Source organism: Lacerta agilis, chromosome 1 (assembly GCF_009819535.1).
Source record: "Lacerta agilis isolate rLacAgi1 chromosome 1, rLacAgi1.pri, whole genome shotgun sequence".
Taxonomy (NCBI): Eukaryota; Metazoa; Chordata; class Lepidosauria; order Squamata; family Lacertidae; genus Lacerta; species Lacerta agilis.
Genome location: NC_046312.1, coordinates 111,068,937 through 111,088,814, shown reverse-complemented (window position 1 = coordinate 111,088,814; position 19,878 = coordinate 111,068,937). Strand labels below are relative to the sequence as shown.

General features: G+C 43.0%; 1 protein-coding gene across 5 annotated transcripts in view; it reads right to left on the bottom strand.

The window, feature by feature from the left end:
- The window catches only part of ZNF385B (zinc finger protein 385B), a 155,615-nt gene that overhangs the window by 126,148 nt on the left and 9,589 nt on the right, over nt 1-19,878 (bottom strand). Inside the window, exon 1 of one of the 5 annotated variants that reach the window (XM_033167166.1) lies at nt 16,802-17,116. The exons of 3 other annotated variants lie outside the window; for them this stretch is intronic. In XM_033167166.1, coding sequence (XP_033023057.1) covers nt 16,802-16,853 — 52 coding nt within the window. In that variant the 5' untranslated portion in view covers nt 16,854-17,116. Of the gene's footprint in view, nt 1-16,263; nt 16,280-16,801; nt 17,117-19,878 lie in introns of those variants that run through there. One more of the 5 variants, XM_033167191.1, reaches the window with a different exon arrangement.

Below are 19,878 nucleotides of genomic sequence, written 5' to 3'. Positions count from 1 at the left end.
CTGTTCTTAACCTGAGGTACCACTTTAGCTAATGGGGCCTCCCGCTGCCGCTGCACGATTTCTGTTCTCATCCTGAAGCAAAGTTCTTAACCCGAGGTACTATTTCTGGGTTAGCGGAGTCTGTAACCTGAAGCGTCTGTAACCCGAGGTACCACTGTATTTGTACAGTGCAGCCAGCGCCGCATTTAGGGCAATGCGGGTGATTCCCCCGTACACAAAAGGCACAAAGCCAAAGGAGTGCAAATTTGAGAAGATGCGTAACTGAGAAGATCCATTTGGGGTCGCCAAATTTTGGCCTTGCTCAGGGGACCATATTACCTAAGATTACAAAGTCTGCCTCTGGTACAGTAGTCTACAGTCCAGCCACGCAAAAGCCAGATGTTTCCACACAGGCATAACCCCACCCAGGCATACCAGAGGCATTATTACAGTCCAAGGAAACATTGCATTGCAGGGGTTGGACAAGATGATTCTCAGGGTCCCTTTCCAGCTCTACAAATCTATGATTCTCTGATTCCATCCAGGCAAAAGAAGAGGAGGAGGCTATGGAGCAGGGCTGGTGAGGGGCTGGGTGAGGGGTTTGGCCTGAGGGAGATGGTGTAGCCTGGGGAGAGGCCTGAGGACCTGATGGGAGCTACATAGGGAAGTCTGGAAATTACATTTGGCCCCCAAGCCTGAGGCTCCCCACCCCCAAACTAGGCACATACTTGCTGGTATATATAAGTACAGACAGCTTCATTCTAGAACTCCACATAACCATGAGTTGATGGCAGAAAGGAATGAGCAATACTGACATTCGGAATCCTAACATCTTTTCTTTGCGGAGCTCTTCCTTAGATGGTTCATAGCATGAAGCGTCTCCAAGCAAGAGTCATAATTATCCATACTTCTGGGCAGTTATTATTGCAAGCAAGAGTGCAAAGCAGGTGAGAGCAATACAGCAAGAGGATGAAATGACAACACAGATGTAGGCCTTGGGATGGAGGCAGCATGAACAAGTCTAATAAACTTTGAAACGTAAAATGAATATAACTTTCAGAATAACAGTTTGCTGATGTGGTTATGAAATCCAGCATGCCACTCAACTCATGTTCTGTTGAAGATGTTTGCCTCTGTCATTTTTCTGACCATCCTCCATCAATTAACGAGCAAAGTAATTGCATTAAAAACTTATCAAAGGTAAAGGGAGGGGGGAAATCAATGAAATTCTCATGGGCGGGGTGCAAAGTTTTTGATGCACTTCTCTGATTTTTTGAGCTGGTTGAAAAGCTTATGAGAGTGTCTACATAGTATTTCAAAAGTGGTGTGCAATTTGCAGTCTTCCCAGATGCCCACACGTCAATGACAGCCATCATGAGGTGGCCTTGAGCAGCAGAAATGTTTACTAGAAGGAAAGACATGCCACCATATCTTTGTGAGGTTGCCATGGGTGGCATGTATCAAAATTTCAGACCCACCAAAATGCTAAGGAAATTCTCAAATGCCATAAAAATGAGGCAGGGAAAAATGGAAGGTTCTTTCACAGGGGAAAGAAAACCTTCAAGAAACCAGAGGACAGGTTTCAGTACGGCGCTGCGCTTTATACAAATTAGGTTCAGTTCTTGGAACCTCTCCTATAAATAGTTGCACAATTATATTCTCTTCCAAGGATTTGAAAACAAAGTTGACTGAGATGTACAGTGACTATGTATAATATAATCTGTAGAAGAGAAATTGTTCTCTCTGTTAATAGATGGATGATCTAAATTTAGCCTATATTCTTGGGCTCTAAAATAGCACCAAGAAATGTCATGATGCCTACAGCTATCAACCTATAAGAGAAAGCTGCCACCTATAATATTAACAACTAAATCACCAAGATATATCAAGCAATCTTTTAAAATACACCCATTAACAATTTCTTCTGGGAGGAAAGATAACTTCTACTGTGTGGTTTATTAATATTTTGGTTGCACATGTTTATTCATTTTATCCAAAACAGAATGCATGATAAGTGGTGCAAGGCTGATAAAATCACACAATTCTCATTCCTCCCCCTTTTAACCTAGACCTTGAAATGGCAATCAGCAACTATCAAGTATTGGGGGACAAGTGCAGACAGACACTCCCTCACTTCCATTTCACTTCTGCTCCCCCAACTCATATACACACATCCAGTCTTTCTTGAAGTACCAAAGGCCTTCTCTCATTTATGATGAGTGAAAACAGACTGTAAAGATTTTCAACAAGGATGCTGGGTATTGTATGAGTGAAGGAAGGAGGAAATGTATATGCTTAGCAGTTACAGACTTAGATTTGGAGCTGGAATTGACTGGAGAGGGGGAGTTTGCCATTGGTTAGGTGGGTAACATTTCCTTTTCTGATTTTTCACTAAATCAGATTACTCATTCATTTTTGAACTGTCCAGCAATTGACTGACGTTTCTCAGGTTAATTGTGATTTGGCTAGGCAACTTGAGGAGCTGACTGGCATAAAATGATCATAAAATGCTCCAAGAGGTATTGAAAACTCATTTCACCTTTCATGCTCCCTGGATGAATCAGTCCTTCTCTGCTGCCCATCTCCATTTATTTATTTTGCACCCAAGCAGGTTTTCCTTGCTTACCAGGGTCTGGGAAGGTCACAGGAGGTCCCTAAGGAAGCTCTCATTAAGCAGCCCTCCACCTCATGGGGCCAGCTCTGGGGGTTCCTGAATTTTTTAATTTTTGTTTTCTCATTTGCACACAGACCCCTGGAACTGAACCTTCGTGTAAGTGGCAGGTTCACTATAGCTTCTCAAGCTCTGGGAGCAACAGATGTGCTTATCAGCTCTGTACATTGGTCAGGACATTCCAGCCATGCAAAAGTCAGAGTTATCTACTACACAAACACCCTTCTCTCCACCCTGCGCCCAGGCAAGCAAGTGGAATGATCACAGTTCAATGACACATTCCACCTAGGAAAAAGAACTCGAGGGTGCAGAGCCCATGAGAGGGTGTGTGGCGTGAGAGAGACCTGGAAAACTGCATTTGCCCCCTGGGCCTGAGCTTTCCCATTCCTGCCATATGAGATTACCGGTACTTGGACCTTTCTCCTATGCAATCTGTGCATGGTGAGAAGTAAATCCCGAGACTGAAAAAGTGAGAATCAGGCTGGGGTTGTTTGCAAAGCAGCAAATAAACATCTCTTTGCCGCTGAGGAAAAAACAAAACAAAGCGTAACAATATGTTAAACATGCAGGCAGTGTAAATATTTGATTAACTGTAGGCTAAGGGTTGAAAGGAGTGTGCTCAAGAGATAGAAAGGCATAGTATCTCAGGGAACTCAGGAAGCAAGATCTATTGATTTCATTCTTATCTTGATGACCTTGTGGTCTCAGAAAATGGTTTCTATGTGGAGTACATGAAGTCCCACTTTAAAGCAGAATATTTAAAAAATAATAATAGTATTCCGTCTTTATACAGAGCTAAACAATTTTGGATAAAATGTTGTTGTTTTTCTTGCAAGCCATGCTTGCTGATATGCTCACTCATATCTGAAATGTGGAGGATTAAAAAGAGTAGACGGCTTACTCCCATGCGAAATATTGCCAGGTGTATGGAAAACTCTGATTAGACGAAGTCTCTTAAGTGGCACTGGAAAAATCCAAAGATTCTAGCCTAATGTAGTGCCTTCAGGAAGGATCTTGAAACACACTAGACCTGTCTCGTATCATTTAAATTATAGTATGCCAACAAGTACATAGTATGAAAGAGGTCAGTGCATCACTACAGGTAACAACTTTGTTGTTGTTGTTGTTCAGTCGTTCAGTCGTGTCCGACTCTTCGTGACCCCATGGACCAGAGCAAGCCAGGCACGCCTAACCTTCACTGCCTCCCGCAGTTTGGCCAAACTCATGCTAGTTGCTTCGATAACACTGTCCAACCATCTCATCCTCTGTCGTCCCCTTCTCCTTGTGCCCTCCATCTTTCCCAACATCAGGGTCTTTTCTAGGGAGTCTTCTCTTCTCATGAGGTGGCCAAAGTACTGGAGCCTCAACTTCAGGATCTGCCCTTCCAGTGAGCACTCAAGGCTGATTTCTTTAAGGATGGATAAGTTAGATCTTTTTGCAGTCCAAGGGACTCTCAAGAGTCTCCTCCAGCACCATAATTCAAAAGCATCAATTCTTCGGTGATCAGTCTTCTTTATGGTCCAGCTCTCACTTCCATATATTACTACTGGGAAAACCATAGCTTTAACTATACGGACCTTTGTCGGCAAGGTGATGTCTCTGCTTTTTAAGATGCTGTCTAGGTTTGTCATTGCTTTCCACAAGAAGCAGGCGTCTTTTAATTTCATGACTGCTGTCACCATCTGCAGTGATCATGGAGCCCAAGAAAGTAAAATCTCTCACTGCCTCAATTTCTTCCCCTTCTATTTGCCAGGAGGTGATGGGACCAGTGGCCAGGATCTTAGTTTTTTTTTAATGTTGAGCTTCAGACCATATTTTGCACTCTCCTCTTTCACCCTCATTAAAAGGTAACAACTTAAAAACACCTAAATAAGCAGGACAAACTACAGGTTATGTGAGAATACAAAATTAGGTGCCATACTGAATGCAGTAAGATAAACTATGATCTCCAGGGCATTAGCTTTCATGAAATAATACTAGCCTGAAATTGTGGCTTCTGAAACCTTTCTCAAGGGTTGGCCAACAACATTGGCTCTTCTAACCTCCATAGTTGGCCGAAAATGAGCTAAATCATTACGATCAAACTTGACTGTTGGCTCTTTCTCTGCAGAGTAAACTATATTAGACAATATGGGCAAAATCTCAAAGATGCATTTGGTAATGCCGGTGGTGCTGTGGTCTAAACCACAGAGCCTAGGGCTTCCTGATCAGAAGGTCGGCGGTTCGAATCCCCGCGACAGGATGAGCTCCCGTTGCTCGGTCCCAGCTCCTGCCCACCTAGCAGTTTGAAAGCACGTCAAAGTGCAAGTAGATAAATAGGTACTGCTCCAGCGGGAAGGTAAACAGTGTTTGCGTGTGCTGCTCTGGTTTGCCAGAAGCAGTTTAGTCATGCTGGCTACATGACCCGGAAGCTGTATGCCGGCTCCCTCGGCCAATAAAGCGAGATGAGTGCCGCAACCCCAGAGTCGTCTGCGACTGGACCTAACAGTCAGGGGTCCCTATACCTTTTACCTAATAAGAAGTGGGTGCAAGTAGGTGCTGGTGCAAAATGTTTCTATCACATATGCATTTTGTATTTTTATAAATAGTATATTTATTTGTAAGTAGGTCACTTGTGTGAGTCAACAAACAGAGGAAGCAAGCAGGAGCAATTAATTTATGAACAACGCCTAAGGGCACTGGGGTTGACTATGAACTTTGTCAGCTCATGGGAGTCTCACAAAAGCTTGGGTGTGTGTGTGGAAACCACTGTTTGGTTATTTTATTTTACATCCACTCTATATCCCCATGGGCTGAGAGCAGCTCACAGCGCCTTTTCTGAGCATTAACGGCCCTAACTCACAATGTGCTTAAGCTGTAACATTGTTCAAAATGTAGAACTAGTAATGGTGCTGAACTTTCCAAAGAGCAGGTCCAGTCCAGCTGGAATTGGAGAAGGGAATGCCAGTCGACTCTCTGTAGTTATTTTGAATATCAGCCATGAAGGGTGGGCAGAAGCTTGTAAACTCAAAAACTTGTAAACTCAATGGGCACCTCTCCCCTTAAGAACCACTGCAATGGTTGAAGGCTATTGAGAAGGTCCTATTCATGATCACCTCTATTTAGGCATCTGGGGCATGTGGAATAAGGAATAAGGCCTTCTTGGCTGCTGCACCCCAACTTTGGAATTCTCTTCTCAAGCATGTCTCCCCATCCCTGACTTTATCTGATATGAAAGTTGGAAATATTTTTATTACAGGTTACATTTGGATATTGATTATACTTGCTCTGCTGGATCTGGGAGAGTACCACGGAAAGCACTGCTCCCACTGATCTGCAAGGATGATTTCTGTACGCATGTCACACTGAGACAAGTGTTAAGTGTCGACGATAAAGGGATTGCAAGAGCAAGCCTACCTTTTACTTTGGGAACAGAATTTTGTACTTTAAAATCTAACTAAAGCAAATGAATGTGCCAGAACAAGGCTCCCACAAAAGTGATCACTCAGGGCTAAGGAAAGAACATTAATGGATATTTATGGTTGTTTATGCAGAAAACACTGTAGAGACTGAAAAAAATAAAATAAAATGCGGCAAGAAATATATAGATCCTATATTCAGGGTGGAAAGCAGAGTATGGAGAGCCCACCAATAAATCAAAATGAAATATCAAGCACCAAAATAGGTTATCTAAAGCTTTAAGAAAAGTGCAGTTTAAATAATAAGAACCTTTAACATTTACATAAAAGAAAGAAAAAGATTCCTTGGGAACAAGTGCAGGGCCACTGATGTGGTGATGGGGGTACTGGGGGCACACATGTGCCAGGCCTCATGCCAGCAGGACCCCTCATGCTCTTAGTTTTCATTTTAAAAACAAAAACAAAAAACACTTCTGAAGAAAGTTAGAGCACAATTCGTGGAGGCAGCTCTAATGCTTCAGCACTCAGCAGGCTACACCATTGCTTAGGAAACGTAATCATTTCATCAATTTTGCTAAGCAGTCAGAGGAAGGAACGCTGACCACCGCAACCTAGGACTCAGGAGGGCCTCCTCCTAGAGCAGGCATAAGCAAACTCGGCCCTCCAGATGTTTTGACACTACAATTCCCATCATCCCTGAGTACTGGTCCTGTTAGCTAGGGATGGTGGGAGTTGTAGTCCCAAAACATCTGGAGGGCCGAGTTTGCCTATGTCTGTCCTAGAGCAGCAGAAAAAGCAGGAGAAGCTAGATGCTGGGGTATGTTTGTCAAAGCACTTTCCTCATGTCCCCACTATTTCATTCAGTCTCCAGGTGTGATGCCTTTACAGAATAAAGCAGAATCGGATGACCAATTTTACACAGTATGTATTTCCCTTGAAACAAATGAGATTTTCTTCTTACGGATTAAAAATTGTGCAATTGTATCCCCCACCCTTCCGATTTTTCTGTGTCCCACATGCAGCCTCTATTGGTCTGCTTGCCATCACTAGGCAGTTATTTATTAATATAGAGTAACCATAAAACAAAAGTAGAAAATGAATCACCTGTATAGTACTACAAAATAATTAAATGCCTTACAGCTACAGCAAGCTAAGATTCCTACAGACTGTACTGTAACTGAAGGATTTTTATTATTTTAATCAAGGTTGGAAAAACGTATATATGTTTTGCTGAGAGTTTAGAATTTGTACGGTTGTGTGTATGTGTGTGTGTGTGTTTTAAAGGACCTAATATTTTATTGGAGTATGGAAGTCACTGCTCTGGAATGAGGGATACTATGAGGAGAGTGCTTGAAACTTTGACAGGAGACAGATTGGGTAGAGAGTAGAGTAAGATTGGAGGCGGTGTAAGAACGCTGTGTTGTAGGATAGTTTTGGGAGAGAGGACTGCCAAGGAGCAAGCTGAATGCAGAAGTCAAGGACAGACAAAAGAAAGAGACAGCAAATGGGACCTCACCTAGCTGAGGTAAAGGTAAAGGTAAAGGACCCCTGGACAGTTAAGTCCAGTCAAATTCAACTATGGGGTGCGGTGCTCATCTCACTTCAGGCCAAAGAGCCAGTGTTTGACCGCAGACAGCTATTCTGGGTCATGTGGCCAGCATGAGTAAACTGCTTTTGGTGCAAGGAATACCATGACAAGTGCTAGAGTGCATGGAAATGGCATTTGCCTTGCCGCCGCAGCCGTACCTATTTATCTACTAGACCTGGCATGCTTTCGAACTGCTAGGTTGGCAGGAGCTGGGACAGAGCAACGGGAGCTCACCCCATCACACAGATTTGAACTGCCGACCTTATGATCAGCAAGCCCAAGAGGCTCAGTCGTTTAGACCACAGCGCCACCTGTGTCCCTACCTAGCCGAGACAGGTGGCTAGCTAAGGAAGACCTCCCGGCGCTCTTCCAGGCTTTACTTCTGTGCAACAGTGCCATACAAATATCAGTTATAACACAGATTTTGGCAGCATGAAGAACTGTAGGGTCTCCACTTTGCAACATTTCATGAGCATTTCCTGAAAAATAAGATCTCCGGGATATGCAACACAAATGCATATCAACCAATTTGTGTTTTTTTATTATTATAAAAAAACCAAAAATAACATAAAAGAGTTGGAAGGTGAATGACTCTCTGCAAAGAAAGCCTGACCTCAGCTTGAGCAAGGCAAATAATTGATGGCACTGTGACAGACTGCAGCTGACCTACAGGACTGGACTGTCAGTTTCCTTTCTGTTTATAACCAGAATATTCAATAGTGAGATTTCAAGAAGTGCTGAAACTTCAGCACCTTCTCACCTCATTGAGCTGGGGACTAAATATGTCAGAAATGCATTCACAGTGTCATTAATTTTTGTTTCTGAATATGGATCTACTGTAGGCCTGAAGCTCTTCGTTCTAGTATCTGTTCAGAGTTTAGCCACACTAAAGTGCATTTTTTTCTGTGTACAAGGCCTTTCTCTGCTAGGGAAGATACTCATAGGAATAAAATGCAATAGACTGAATCATTAGCCAATAAACCGGCATGAGGAAACTTGGCCCATTCTTGCGCCATTATACTTGTTGACATATTAACTGCAGTTGAAATCTATAAAGTTAACTTCAGGCAAGTCAATGATTTTTACTGGGGAGCTGACCTTCAATCAATTTATAGTCTCTTAGATGTATTTCTTGTATATACAGATCACTACTCAATGAAATTTATTAAGTAAGTGCTCAGGGGGACTGGTGAAACCTTATTTTTAAATGGAAGTTGTCTTTAATAGAACAGGACTAAAATTGTTTCATTAGGCTGCAGTTCCAGGGGCACTTACCTGAGAGTTAGACCCATTGGACATAACAGGATTTGCTTTCACAGGGATGGAATCCTTGAAACGTTTAATCATACATTAAATCAACACCGTCTTCTTTGTTTAAAAATAGTGAACCCAAGAATAATTTGAGCAGTGTTACAAAAATAAAAATAAAAATTGGCGACACAAATAATCTCGAACATAAAATATACAGAAGGCTGCTTCTATGTGAAATACTGGTTTTGAGTCATTTGTCCTAGTCATATGAGCAGTACATTGTAAGGTTAACTATATTTAACCTGGCATTTCATTATAAAAAATTATCCACCACTGGAAATTCCAGACAGTTCTTGAAGAATGAACATAGCACATACCAATGAAGGACATTTGCTCCTTCGCTTTCTTGAGAACTGTTGTACTTCAACATACTTATGAGGCCAACTAACGAGGGTCCCTGGGGACTTCTTGGCAACCATGTGTGCACCCTGTCTAATGACTGATCTGGCACAAGTTTTAAGGGGCCAACATTTGCGGTTGCTGTCTTGATGGCCTTGTTAAAATTGTCAGACAGCAGACTGATACCCCTGGCACAGTCCAGCATGAAGATAGACAGACTTTCTAAATGTGCGGGAAATAACTTGAGCACACATTCTCTGCTCTGCAAAACAAATGCGCTGTAGAGCAGTGGGTGCTCACGGTTTAAACAAGTTCCATCAAACTTGAGAAAGCCTTCCTTCTCCTTTTAGTGCTTGGCAGAGGTCACTCCAGTATACGAAGTGTTTTGGTCCTATAAAAATTGCAGAAGCTATAGCCCCTATATGCATAAACTCCCCACACCCAAAATGCACTCAGTGAACATTTGAGGACAAGAACTGTGCTGGCTGGCCATGTCTTCCCATGAAAACCATGTGTTCACCATTAGTAAATTTAAAAGGGGGGGCAAATGTCCATATGGATGTATATATGCAGGGCTCTCACTTATAATTAGGAATTATCCTTGGCCCAGTTGGTTCCCAATTACATGGAGAAAATATATGCATGTAGGACTGTTGAAGACAAGGACACTCAGGGGCATGGTCAGTAGACATACTCCTGGGCCCCCCTCCATTTGGTACATGCAGATGTTTGTGCAGAGCAAAACATCTGCACATCCTTTGTATCATAAAGCTAGACCCAACTCAGAAGCAGGCACTTCTACTTTCAGTTAAAGGTTATGTTTAGTATTCATGCAAATATACATTTTTAAGAAATTATTATGCCAGAGAGGTAGCAGCAAGGAAAGCTTACTTCATCAGTGCCATAATATGTACAATCAGGAACAGTTTAGCAAAGATTAACAGGTGGTGAATCTTAAGTTTCGTTTGCCAGAAACCTGTGTTATCATACAGCATTTGGATGGGCTTTTCCAACAAGTGCTCTTACAAACAGTATGAGCATTCTGTACTCTCACGGTAACAGCATTCTTATTTCAAGATTTTGGCACCATTTTCTTCAAATACTGTATTTAAATCCTTCAGTACAGTGCTATTGGAAGGAAGCTATGTAGCTGTGCTAGTAAGCCATTGGTGCAACTTCAGAACCACAAAATTTATCATGCAGTGTGACTGCAAGAAAAATAAACACAGCAACACACGCATCTGCCTTATGCTGAGTCACGCATCTGCCTTATGCTGAGTCAGGGCATTAGTCCATCTAGCCCAGCATTATCTAGCCCTGACCATGTGCTGAAAACTTTTTAATTCTGCTTGCCATCACAGGTAACGTGGCATTGTAGCACGGCAGCATCCCGCCACTTCTTCCACCAATGTTCCCAGCCAAAAGAAGATGCAAAACATCTCACCTGCTGGCTGGGGATTGTTTGAATTTGGCCCAGCTGCAAATTGCCCAATAGCAGTCAAACCAGGGGGCAGGCACACTCAGGGGGTGGACCTGACTGCGTCCATTGTGGATTTTACTCAGGTTCAGATTTTTCTCAAGTCTGCTCCTAGAGTGCATAAAAGAGGCTGGCCTCATGCCACGCCCTTTGGATTTGGGTAAAAGCCTTAGTCATGGTTGGAGGAGAGGTTAGAAGTCTTGGTCTGCCCCTACAAGGGAATGGGGTATCCCATTGAAGGGATCCTAGAGGAGATGTTCCTGTCCAGATGGGGGCTAGGGCCATAGCTCTCCTCCATGCATACTGGGTGGGGTTGCACCTATTTGATGGATGCCATAGGCCTCCTTCGCCATTCTTTCGACCCTTGGGAGAATCAACCAGAAAATGGGCTGGTTGAAACAGGTTATACCTGGTGCCTATGCCCAAACCACCTTCACCTGTAATCAATAAAGTTGTGGTCTATTTTGAAACCAAAGTAATGGGTCACAGGTACAGTGGTACCTCTGGTTGCGAACGGGAGGCCCGTTCGCAGCATGAAAAGCCCGCAATCTGAAGCGCTGTATCTGTGCAGGTGCGCGGCGCTATTTGGAGCTTGTGCGCATGCACGAAGCGAGATTTAGCGCTGCTGCAAGCGGCAAAACCCAGAAGTAACCCTTCCCGGTACTTCCGGGTTGCCGCGGGACACAACCTGAAAAAAATGTAACATGAAGCAAACGTAACATGAGGTATGACTGTAGTCTCTTCAATACATATTGGGGTTAGTGGGTCACAGCACCTGGGTATACAAGTGGAGGTGCTGCAGATTTGAGCAGAGACCTTCAAGTATGCAAAACTGATTTGCTGAAATTTGAACCAAAAGCTAGCTGCATATTCCAATAATCTCAACCTCAAGCAACCCTGTTTTAAAGCAATGTACCGGCAGACTTCAGCAAAAATCAAAGAGAAAGGCTGAATGAAATATTGGCTAAGCTCGAGGTCTTATGCAGACGTAACAGAAAAGAATTGCCTATCAGGTTTCTATTCAGCAGGTGATTATTGCCTTAATTGTTGCATTATTCTCCAAACATATCCATTAGGAACAAGTCAGAAAGTTTAAATTTCTCCCATCTTTTCCAACAAAGAAACAAATAAGTATCAGTCTTGGAAGTGTATGATCACAGGTAAGAGAGTGCAGTTGTTATGTGCATGTCTCCAACCTCACATGCTTAACCCTTTCTCATCCAACCTCCCCCCCAACCCCCCCCCCAACAACTCAGTTTGTTTTGTCTTCTGAGGAAAAAGTTTCCCCCATAGGGGAAAACATTTGATGGAAATAGTGGGGGAAATGGCTGAAGCAGAGAGGGTTAATCACTCCACATATCTGCCTGTTCCCAAGTCTAATTTTCAATGAGCAAAAAACCTGGAAAATGTTACAAGTGACTGTGCATAACCGAACATCTAGCCTGGCTCTGATCCCATTGCAGTGTCTGTTTATTCTCAGTATAAAGGACTGACCCAATTTGAAAATGTAGACTCAACAAACAATGATCAATAAGTATGTTAACAGCAAGCAGTTTCCAAATAAATTTACCTGCTCCAACTTTTTGAAACAATTAAAAAGTACTATTTAAACCATCGAACATGAGCTGCCAAACACATGGTTCTAGAGCGTAATGAATACCAGGAACTGAATATGACATTGGGAAATGAAAACAACTGATCTTTAATGCAAAATTTTAAAATAAAGACATATCCTGACTGTTCAGTGCTTAACAGGCATGTAGTTATGACAACAAAACAGAAGAACAAAAGATGGCGATGGGGGACATTGCCTTTCATACAAATGTATTTTGGAATGTGCTGCTGATACACGGCACTTCTCCCCAACAAGTTAGTGTCAACCTTCCTCATCTGACAACCTTTGAAGCGTACACAGAGTCATAAGATCAGAAAGTCATGCAGATGAAACTCTGCGTCCACAGGTCATCTACAATGTTTTTCCACCCTTACATAACCCAGAAGGGGTTGATTGTCCTGGGTAAGACTACCTGCATTCGAAGGGACACCACCAATAAAATATAAATCTGCACATATAAAATGGAAGTATGCCCTTTAAATCATCAGAGCCTCCCCCTACAGTAAAGGTGGGCAACCTACAGCCCTTGGCCTAGTTTCATGCAGGGGAGTGACAGTGAGTGGCAGAAAAAAGAGAGTGTGTCAGGATTCAGCCCAGCCCAGACCTGGAACCCAAGGAACAAGGGAAGCAGGACCTCCTGGCAGATCTCCACACTATGAATGCTACTGAGGAGATGTTGGATCCAGACATGCCTGCCCCAGGACTGGAGGTTAGCACACTGGGTTTCTGGCTGGCTCTCAGGCGCTCCTCCTCATCTGCCCCAGAGCTACAGGAGCGTAGCTGACAGGGTTCCAGGTAAGACTTTCAGGGCCACCACAAAAGTGCTCAGCTAGGGTACTTGGAAGGAGGTGGAAGCACATGGAAGCTGCTGCCTGCATCAGGGCCTGGATATGAGTGAGGAAAAAAGGAGAAGCCTCCAAGTCCCAATTCTGAGCTGACCCATTTGTGGAGCAACATCTCTTTTAGCTTGAGGCTTCCTGAAATGGGCGAATGGACTGAGAATGGGAGAAAGGGGTGGCAGAAAGAGACAAAAATGGTCCCATGCACCATGAGTGTGGCCCTCCCAACCCCACCCCACCTCACCAGGCACCACTGGGCTAGAGGGAAGGGACTTATACCATTTTGTGAAGGATGACAACTGCATAAAGTTGTTTGAGCAACATATTGGAAGAAAATTCAGTCAGCTCTTCAATCTACGTCTCTCAAGTGCATCACATAGAGGAAGCACCTCAAGTCTACCAACTGTGAGGACGGGGTGGATCAACAATAGAACTGTTTCGATCAATAATAATAACAACCTGTGGTAACAGCTAGTCTAGCTTGGGTTTAACTTGAAAGCAGACAGGCCTATATTAAATATGCACAATATTAGGTTATTAGTGCCCTCCCCCAAAACATATATAAATGCCCCCTGAAACTTCTTAGTACTATGTAAAGATCACTTCACAGTAGACCAAAAAAAAAAATGCCACCATGTGTACAAGTAGCAGGATGTAACAACTATGTGTAGCTCTCTGTTGCATATGACTAAAACAGAAGCTTCTGTAAACATCGTTGTTGCATTCATTTTACATTTATATGGATGCAAGCAATCATCATTCAACATTTGTTCTTGTATGTGCACCTCCTCAACATGAAAGTAAACTCAATGGAATTTAGTTCCAAGCAAGTTTAGTTGTGGAGGTTCGGGCAGTCCAGAAGATGACAATATCTGCAATAGAAACCATGTAAAGACACGATGGGGTTTCTAATATGTCTGTGAGTCTGATATATAAGCACCAGGTTGTAGAAATTTCCCCTTCCCTCAGCAAATGTTGCTTATGGTACAAAGGAAGAAAAACCGCAAACTGTCCACATATATTTCCATTGTTTTAATGTACAGCTTGACCTGTGCAAGTTTACTTGAAAGCAAGTCCCACTGAGTTGTGTAGGACTTACTCCCATGAGAAGAATTGAAACCCAATCTTAATTATGTTGTTGTTGTTGTTCAGTCGTTCAGTCGTGTCCGACTCTTTGTGACCCCATGGACCAGAGCACGCCAGGCCCCCCTATCCTCCACTGCCTCCCGCAGTTTGGCCAAACTCATGCCAGTCGCTTCGAGAACACTGTCCAACCATCTCATCCTCTGTCGCCCCCTTCTCCTTGTGCCCTCCATCTTTCCCAACATCAGGGTCTTTTCCAGGGAGTCTTCTCTTCTCATGAGGTGGCCAAAGCACTGGAGCCTCAACTTCAGGATCTGCCCTTCCAGTGAGCACTCAGGGCTGATTTCTATAAGGATGGATAAGTTTGATCTTTTTGCAGTCCATGGGACTCTCAAGAGTCTCCTCCAGCACCATAATTCAAAAGCATCAATTCTTCGGTGATTAGTCTTCTTTATGGTCCAGCTCTCACTTCCATACATCACTACTGGGAAAACCATAGCTTTAGCTATACGGACCTTTGTCGGCAAGGTGATGTCTCTGCTTTTTAAGATGCTGTCTTAATTATACTCAGAAGCAATTCACTGGAGCTTACTCCCTGGCAAGTGTGCATGGGATTGCAGCTTTACAACAAAATCATATGCAAGTCTACTCAGAATAAGGCCTTTCAAGTTCAACAGGACTTACTCTCAGTAAGTAGGTACAGGTTTGCAGCCTTAAAGTATTGCAACAGTAATAGGAAGGATTGCACAAAACAAAGAAACTTTTATATTCCCACTTTTCTATATATACTTGATCCTTTGACAAACTAACACAGTTTGGTTGAAATATTGACCAAATTGTTGAAAGCAGCTTGCCAGAGGAGCTGGAAAATATACTTTAAAAGTCACTTACATGTGACAAACCTCTTTCCTAGTTTCATTATTGTTCATAAAAAAGTCCAACTCAGGAACTTGCAATGACAGAAGAAAACAACAACCCTATCTACCGGTGATCTTAAATAATGGCTTGAGTATATTTTACTGATGGGTTCAAGTCCATTCTCTTGGTTCTAATTAGCACTTTTCTCTTCTCCGCTTTCTTTATTTTTATTTTTATTTTAATCTCCAATGGACACCTTAGCAGAATCTATCAGCTTTGACAGAAGGCCGAAATCCTGGCAGTGAACCATAAATTGACCATTTCCATAAAAAGAGCTGCTAAATGAGAAACCATGTGCTCGGTATAAAACTAATTTCATGCTTTCAAAAGCACACAGTGGCTTCTAGCAAGATAGTGGCCCTGGGACTTGCAAAGACAGATTGGCTAATACAAATGGGTTTGCTCCTGGTTAGCCATGCTTTACGTTGTACTGCCAGTAAATGGAAATTCTCAAATCTTCAGTCAAACAAACATGTTCTTATCTGTAACTCAGTCGTTGGGAGCTATAAAAACAACTACTTCATGAATAAATTTAATGGGGAAAGCATTAGATAGGTTAGTTTCTACTGAAAGATCTGCAAAGCTACTTAAATAGTTATTTCGTAAAAAGAAATGCCAGTTTCATAATGCTAGCTTGTAATTTTCTCTTCATTGGGGACACTACTACCCAGACCTAAAACAAATAACTAAAACAACACCTACCTCGAGGAAGATAAGCAAGCCCACAGCAAGGTTTAATGAATAATATTCACACTGAAGTGATTGGCTAGAACTTTTTAGACAAGTAAACATAACTTAATCCTCTGCCAGAATGTTTTGAAACTTAAGGGGTGGGTGATATGAACTTCACAAATTAGTTTCAGCAATATATTTCTGCTTAAAAAAAAGAGAGAAAGATGTGCAGCACTTAAAATGTCATATTTAATTAAAGCATGCTTAGATGGCAGTGACAGTAATTTTATGCCTCTCATAAAACAAGTTGTCATTGCAAATGAATTAGTGGAGGTTGTCCTGTGACTGACAGGTCATACCGTTTAATACTCACAGAGTCAGACTCCCGTTTTCATTACTCCAGTATGCAGTCCATTGCTTTTATCCTATTTTATTAGTTGCAAGTCATGTTAGTAATTTATCTCCTGTATAATATTCCTTCCACGCTTTCTGCTAAGTAGGGTTCAGTGCCCTGCAGATCATTTTTGATCACAAGTACACAATCTCACTGATGATTAGCCTCATCAATTAATTATCAGCATGTCATATTGTACCAATAGATGGATTCTGATATATTTGAAATAACTAAGAGCTAGAACAGCCTCTTCTCCAAGTAAAATGACAGGAAACCGAAAGGAGGTTTAATCCATTTTATGGAGTTAACGTTTACAATGCCATCATCATTTTCTCATTATTTTTCTAGCCTTTTGTGTTGTCTCTGCCGGCACAAATGAAACACAGAATTCCACTTTCACACACACACACACACATACAGAATTGATGCCAAGCATGGGATAAATGTATAGGAATGTGCCTCAAAGCAATTCTGTAATGCTTACTCATAATAATAACAATTAAAATTCATTGCTCACCTCTGCTAGGAAGTCCACTCCACATTTTGGCAGTACTAAATATCCAGCTCATAAAAGAAACCAGGTTAGAAACACAAAACTTCCAGTATGTGAGCAGAAAGAGGTATAGTGAACACTACAGAGGCTTGGCTCTCCAACCCTGATCATCTGTGTGACAGTAAACTGTTACACAGTGCAGCTTCAAACCTTCTCTGCTGCCGGCTTATTTGCACTGCTCATTGAAAATCCTTTACATGCTGGCAGCATTTTAGGGAAGGACAAGCACACTGAGTCATTTGTAAAGAAAGCAGAGCAATTTCAGTTCCACACATTCATTCGTACTGAAACACACACACACACACACACACACCCCACTGTCAAAGTAAGGTCTCTGGGATGGATTTACGCTGAGGAATAGGCAACCTTAAGGCTTCATTACCAATGCAGGGGAATCAGCTGCTGTGATCAAATTCAAGCAAAAGACGGATGATTATGAAATGGCTCTACAGATATAGCTGCAAGCCACGCAGAATGAAGAATCATCTTCCCGAACTGAGCAAGTGTCAAAATTAGCTCTGGGTTTTCCACAGCGACAGAGGAACATCCGGAGCCAATATGCTGATGGGGGAGGGGGGTTTATTATTGGAGGTGGTTTTAAAAATGAAAACAGTGACATATTGACTGAGGGTTTTTTGTGTGTGTTTTTTTTGCTACTAAGAAAATGAACAACACATGTTCAGAAAACAAGAAACATCAGTTATATGCTATCCTAAAATAGCTAAAAACATAAAGCCTTTCCCCCCGCCCCAAGACAGAAATGAATGTGGTAAACATTTAGAGCTGAACTATGGACTACTGACCTTGCAAACTGGCTAGCCATTTGTAAACCAGCACAGACTGGCAACGCGGGGACCCAGTTCAGATGAGAACCCTAGCATGGAGGAATTGAGGGCGGTTAACCTTTGTCCACTACTATGGCCCCGATCCAGATTTGGTGGCCTGTGCCTGTAATTTGCACTGCGGAAAAAATGCTTCCCAATTCACTTCGGCAACATTTTTTTCCTTATATACAGATATGCAGCAAACAGAACATGTGGTTTGGACCTTAGACCATATGGTGCTCGTTTGGTGTCCAACCATTCCTTCACTTGAACACCTTATGATGTCTACATCTCTACCCTTTTGCTTTTCCCTCACTTGTTCTCACCAGCCCCAGCCCCACTGCTGATTTCTTCTTCAGGCATCTCTCCTATTTTTATTTTTTTTTAGTCCCCAAACTCTTGACAGTCAAAATGGTGGAGCAGGTGGCCATCTTCCCAAATCAGTTCCAGCCACCAACTGTTTTTTTACCTTTGAAATTTTATTCTGTACCTTTGTGTTCCCCCTTTGCTGCCATAGCATCTCGTTGGACCTACTTCTACACTCTTAACTGATCTTGGCCCTTTGTTTACCTTTCTTCTCTTTCACAACACTCGACCCTTGCCCCTTCATGACTTCAGTATTATTGGATGAACATTTCACTGATCAAGCAACCTTCCACCTCCCCCTGCCCAACCAAACTCCTCCAAAGGCCTGCGACTTTGGACAGACTCAGCCACTCACTGTCCCATTCACTCCCTTGACCTCGTGTTCTACAAGAACTGTTATGTACTGGGCTCCCTGCCCTAAGAGAACACCCTCTTTCTGACCACCTCATTATCACTCACAGTGTGTACCTTCTCTGCCCCTTACACCTCTGCTTCTTGTCTCTACTGTGACCTGCAGTCTGGTAACACTCTCTTGAAGTGTCATCATCCCTTTATGTCACCTGGAACATCTGACCGCTGCTTTAGATCAAGGTAGCCAATGTGGTCCCCTCCATATGATGTTGGAGTACAACTCCCACCTGCAGCTCCAGCCAGCACTGATGGCCAGGGAAGATGGGAATTGGTCATCCATCCAACAGCATCCAGAGGGCACCATCCAAACTCTGTTGTTTCAACACCAACTCCTCCCTATACTTAAATCTTAGCTTGTTTGTTCTACTGTCCTACCAAGCTATTTGGCGCGCTTACTCCCGTTCCGGCATACGTCTTCCATACATTGTCCCCGTTCATGTCCTCAGGTCACTATGTGCATTTTGAGGCATTTTTTTTAAAACTGGCTCACTTTATATTCATGCTCCCCTCATACCAGGGGTGCCAACTTGAATAAAATATTGGGGGGCCCAGATAAGCCCCATTCTTCATAATCAATTACATGATGTTGTCCATGCACACCACTTGAATGGAAATGCTCATCAACTGGGGGGGGGGGCTGGCCCCCTCAAATGTTTTATTGTGGGGCCGAAGGGACCTCAGCCCCAAGGAGTTGGCTCCTATGCCTCATACTCTGCTCTTTATCTGGCCAAGCACCATTACTGACCATTTTCAACAATCCTGAAGCTTCTTTTCTACCTTTTATGCTCAGCTAAAGCCTGTTTTCTCTTCCTCAGTTTCTGTAAGAACCTCACCAACTTCAGTCACAAATAGCAATTTATTTGCCAAAATCTCTCTCTGTCCCTTCACTCCATCCATCAATCCTCCACCTCCCTCAAACTTTTTCTGTCCCCTCATCAACGAGATGGAACAAATGCAAAGAGTGTATAGGTGTGTATATTAGGCAGAAATGTATGTCAAAATGTGTACAGTAACTAAACACTAAAATGCTGGTGAATTTTCATGAGGTTAAGTCCGCTTACCTTCTCTGCAGGGAGGCGGTGGTTGCAGGATGGCGCAGCTTGCTGCTGGGGCAGGGGGAGGGATTATAATGGCTGGTGGAGGATGTCATGTCCTCTTCCGCCAGCTGTGATTATTGACATGGGCCACCTGCGGCTTCAGCGGGCTGCGGACCGAGTTTTCAGGAGCAGACTTGACTGGGAACTTCTCATTCAGATCCTCAGTCAGCTCCACTCACTGGGCTTAAATAAGGAGTGCACACGTTCTTGGCAGCTCTGTCAGAGCCGAATCACCCACCCACCCTCCTTCTCTTGGCAGGACGCTACGACTCACCCAAAGGAGTGGGCTGGTCATGTGCATAATCTTGCTATCTAAATCTTGGTCCCTGTTTTCAGGGCCAGG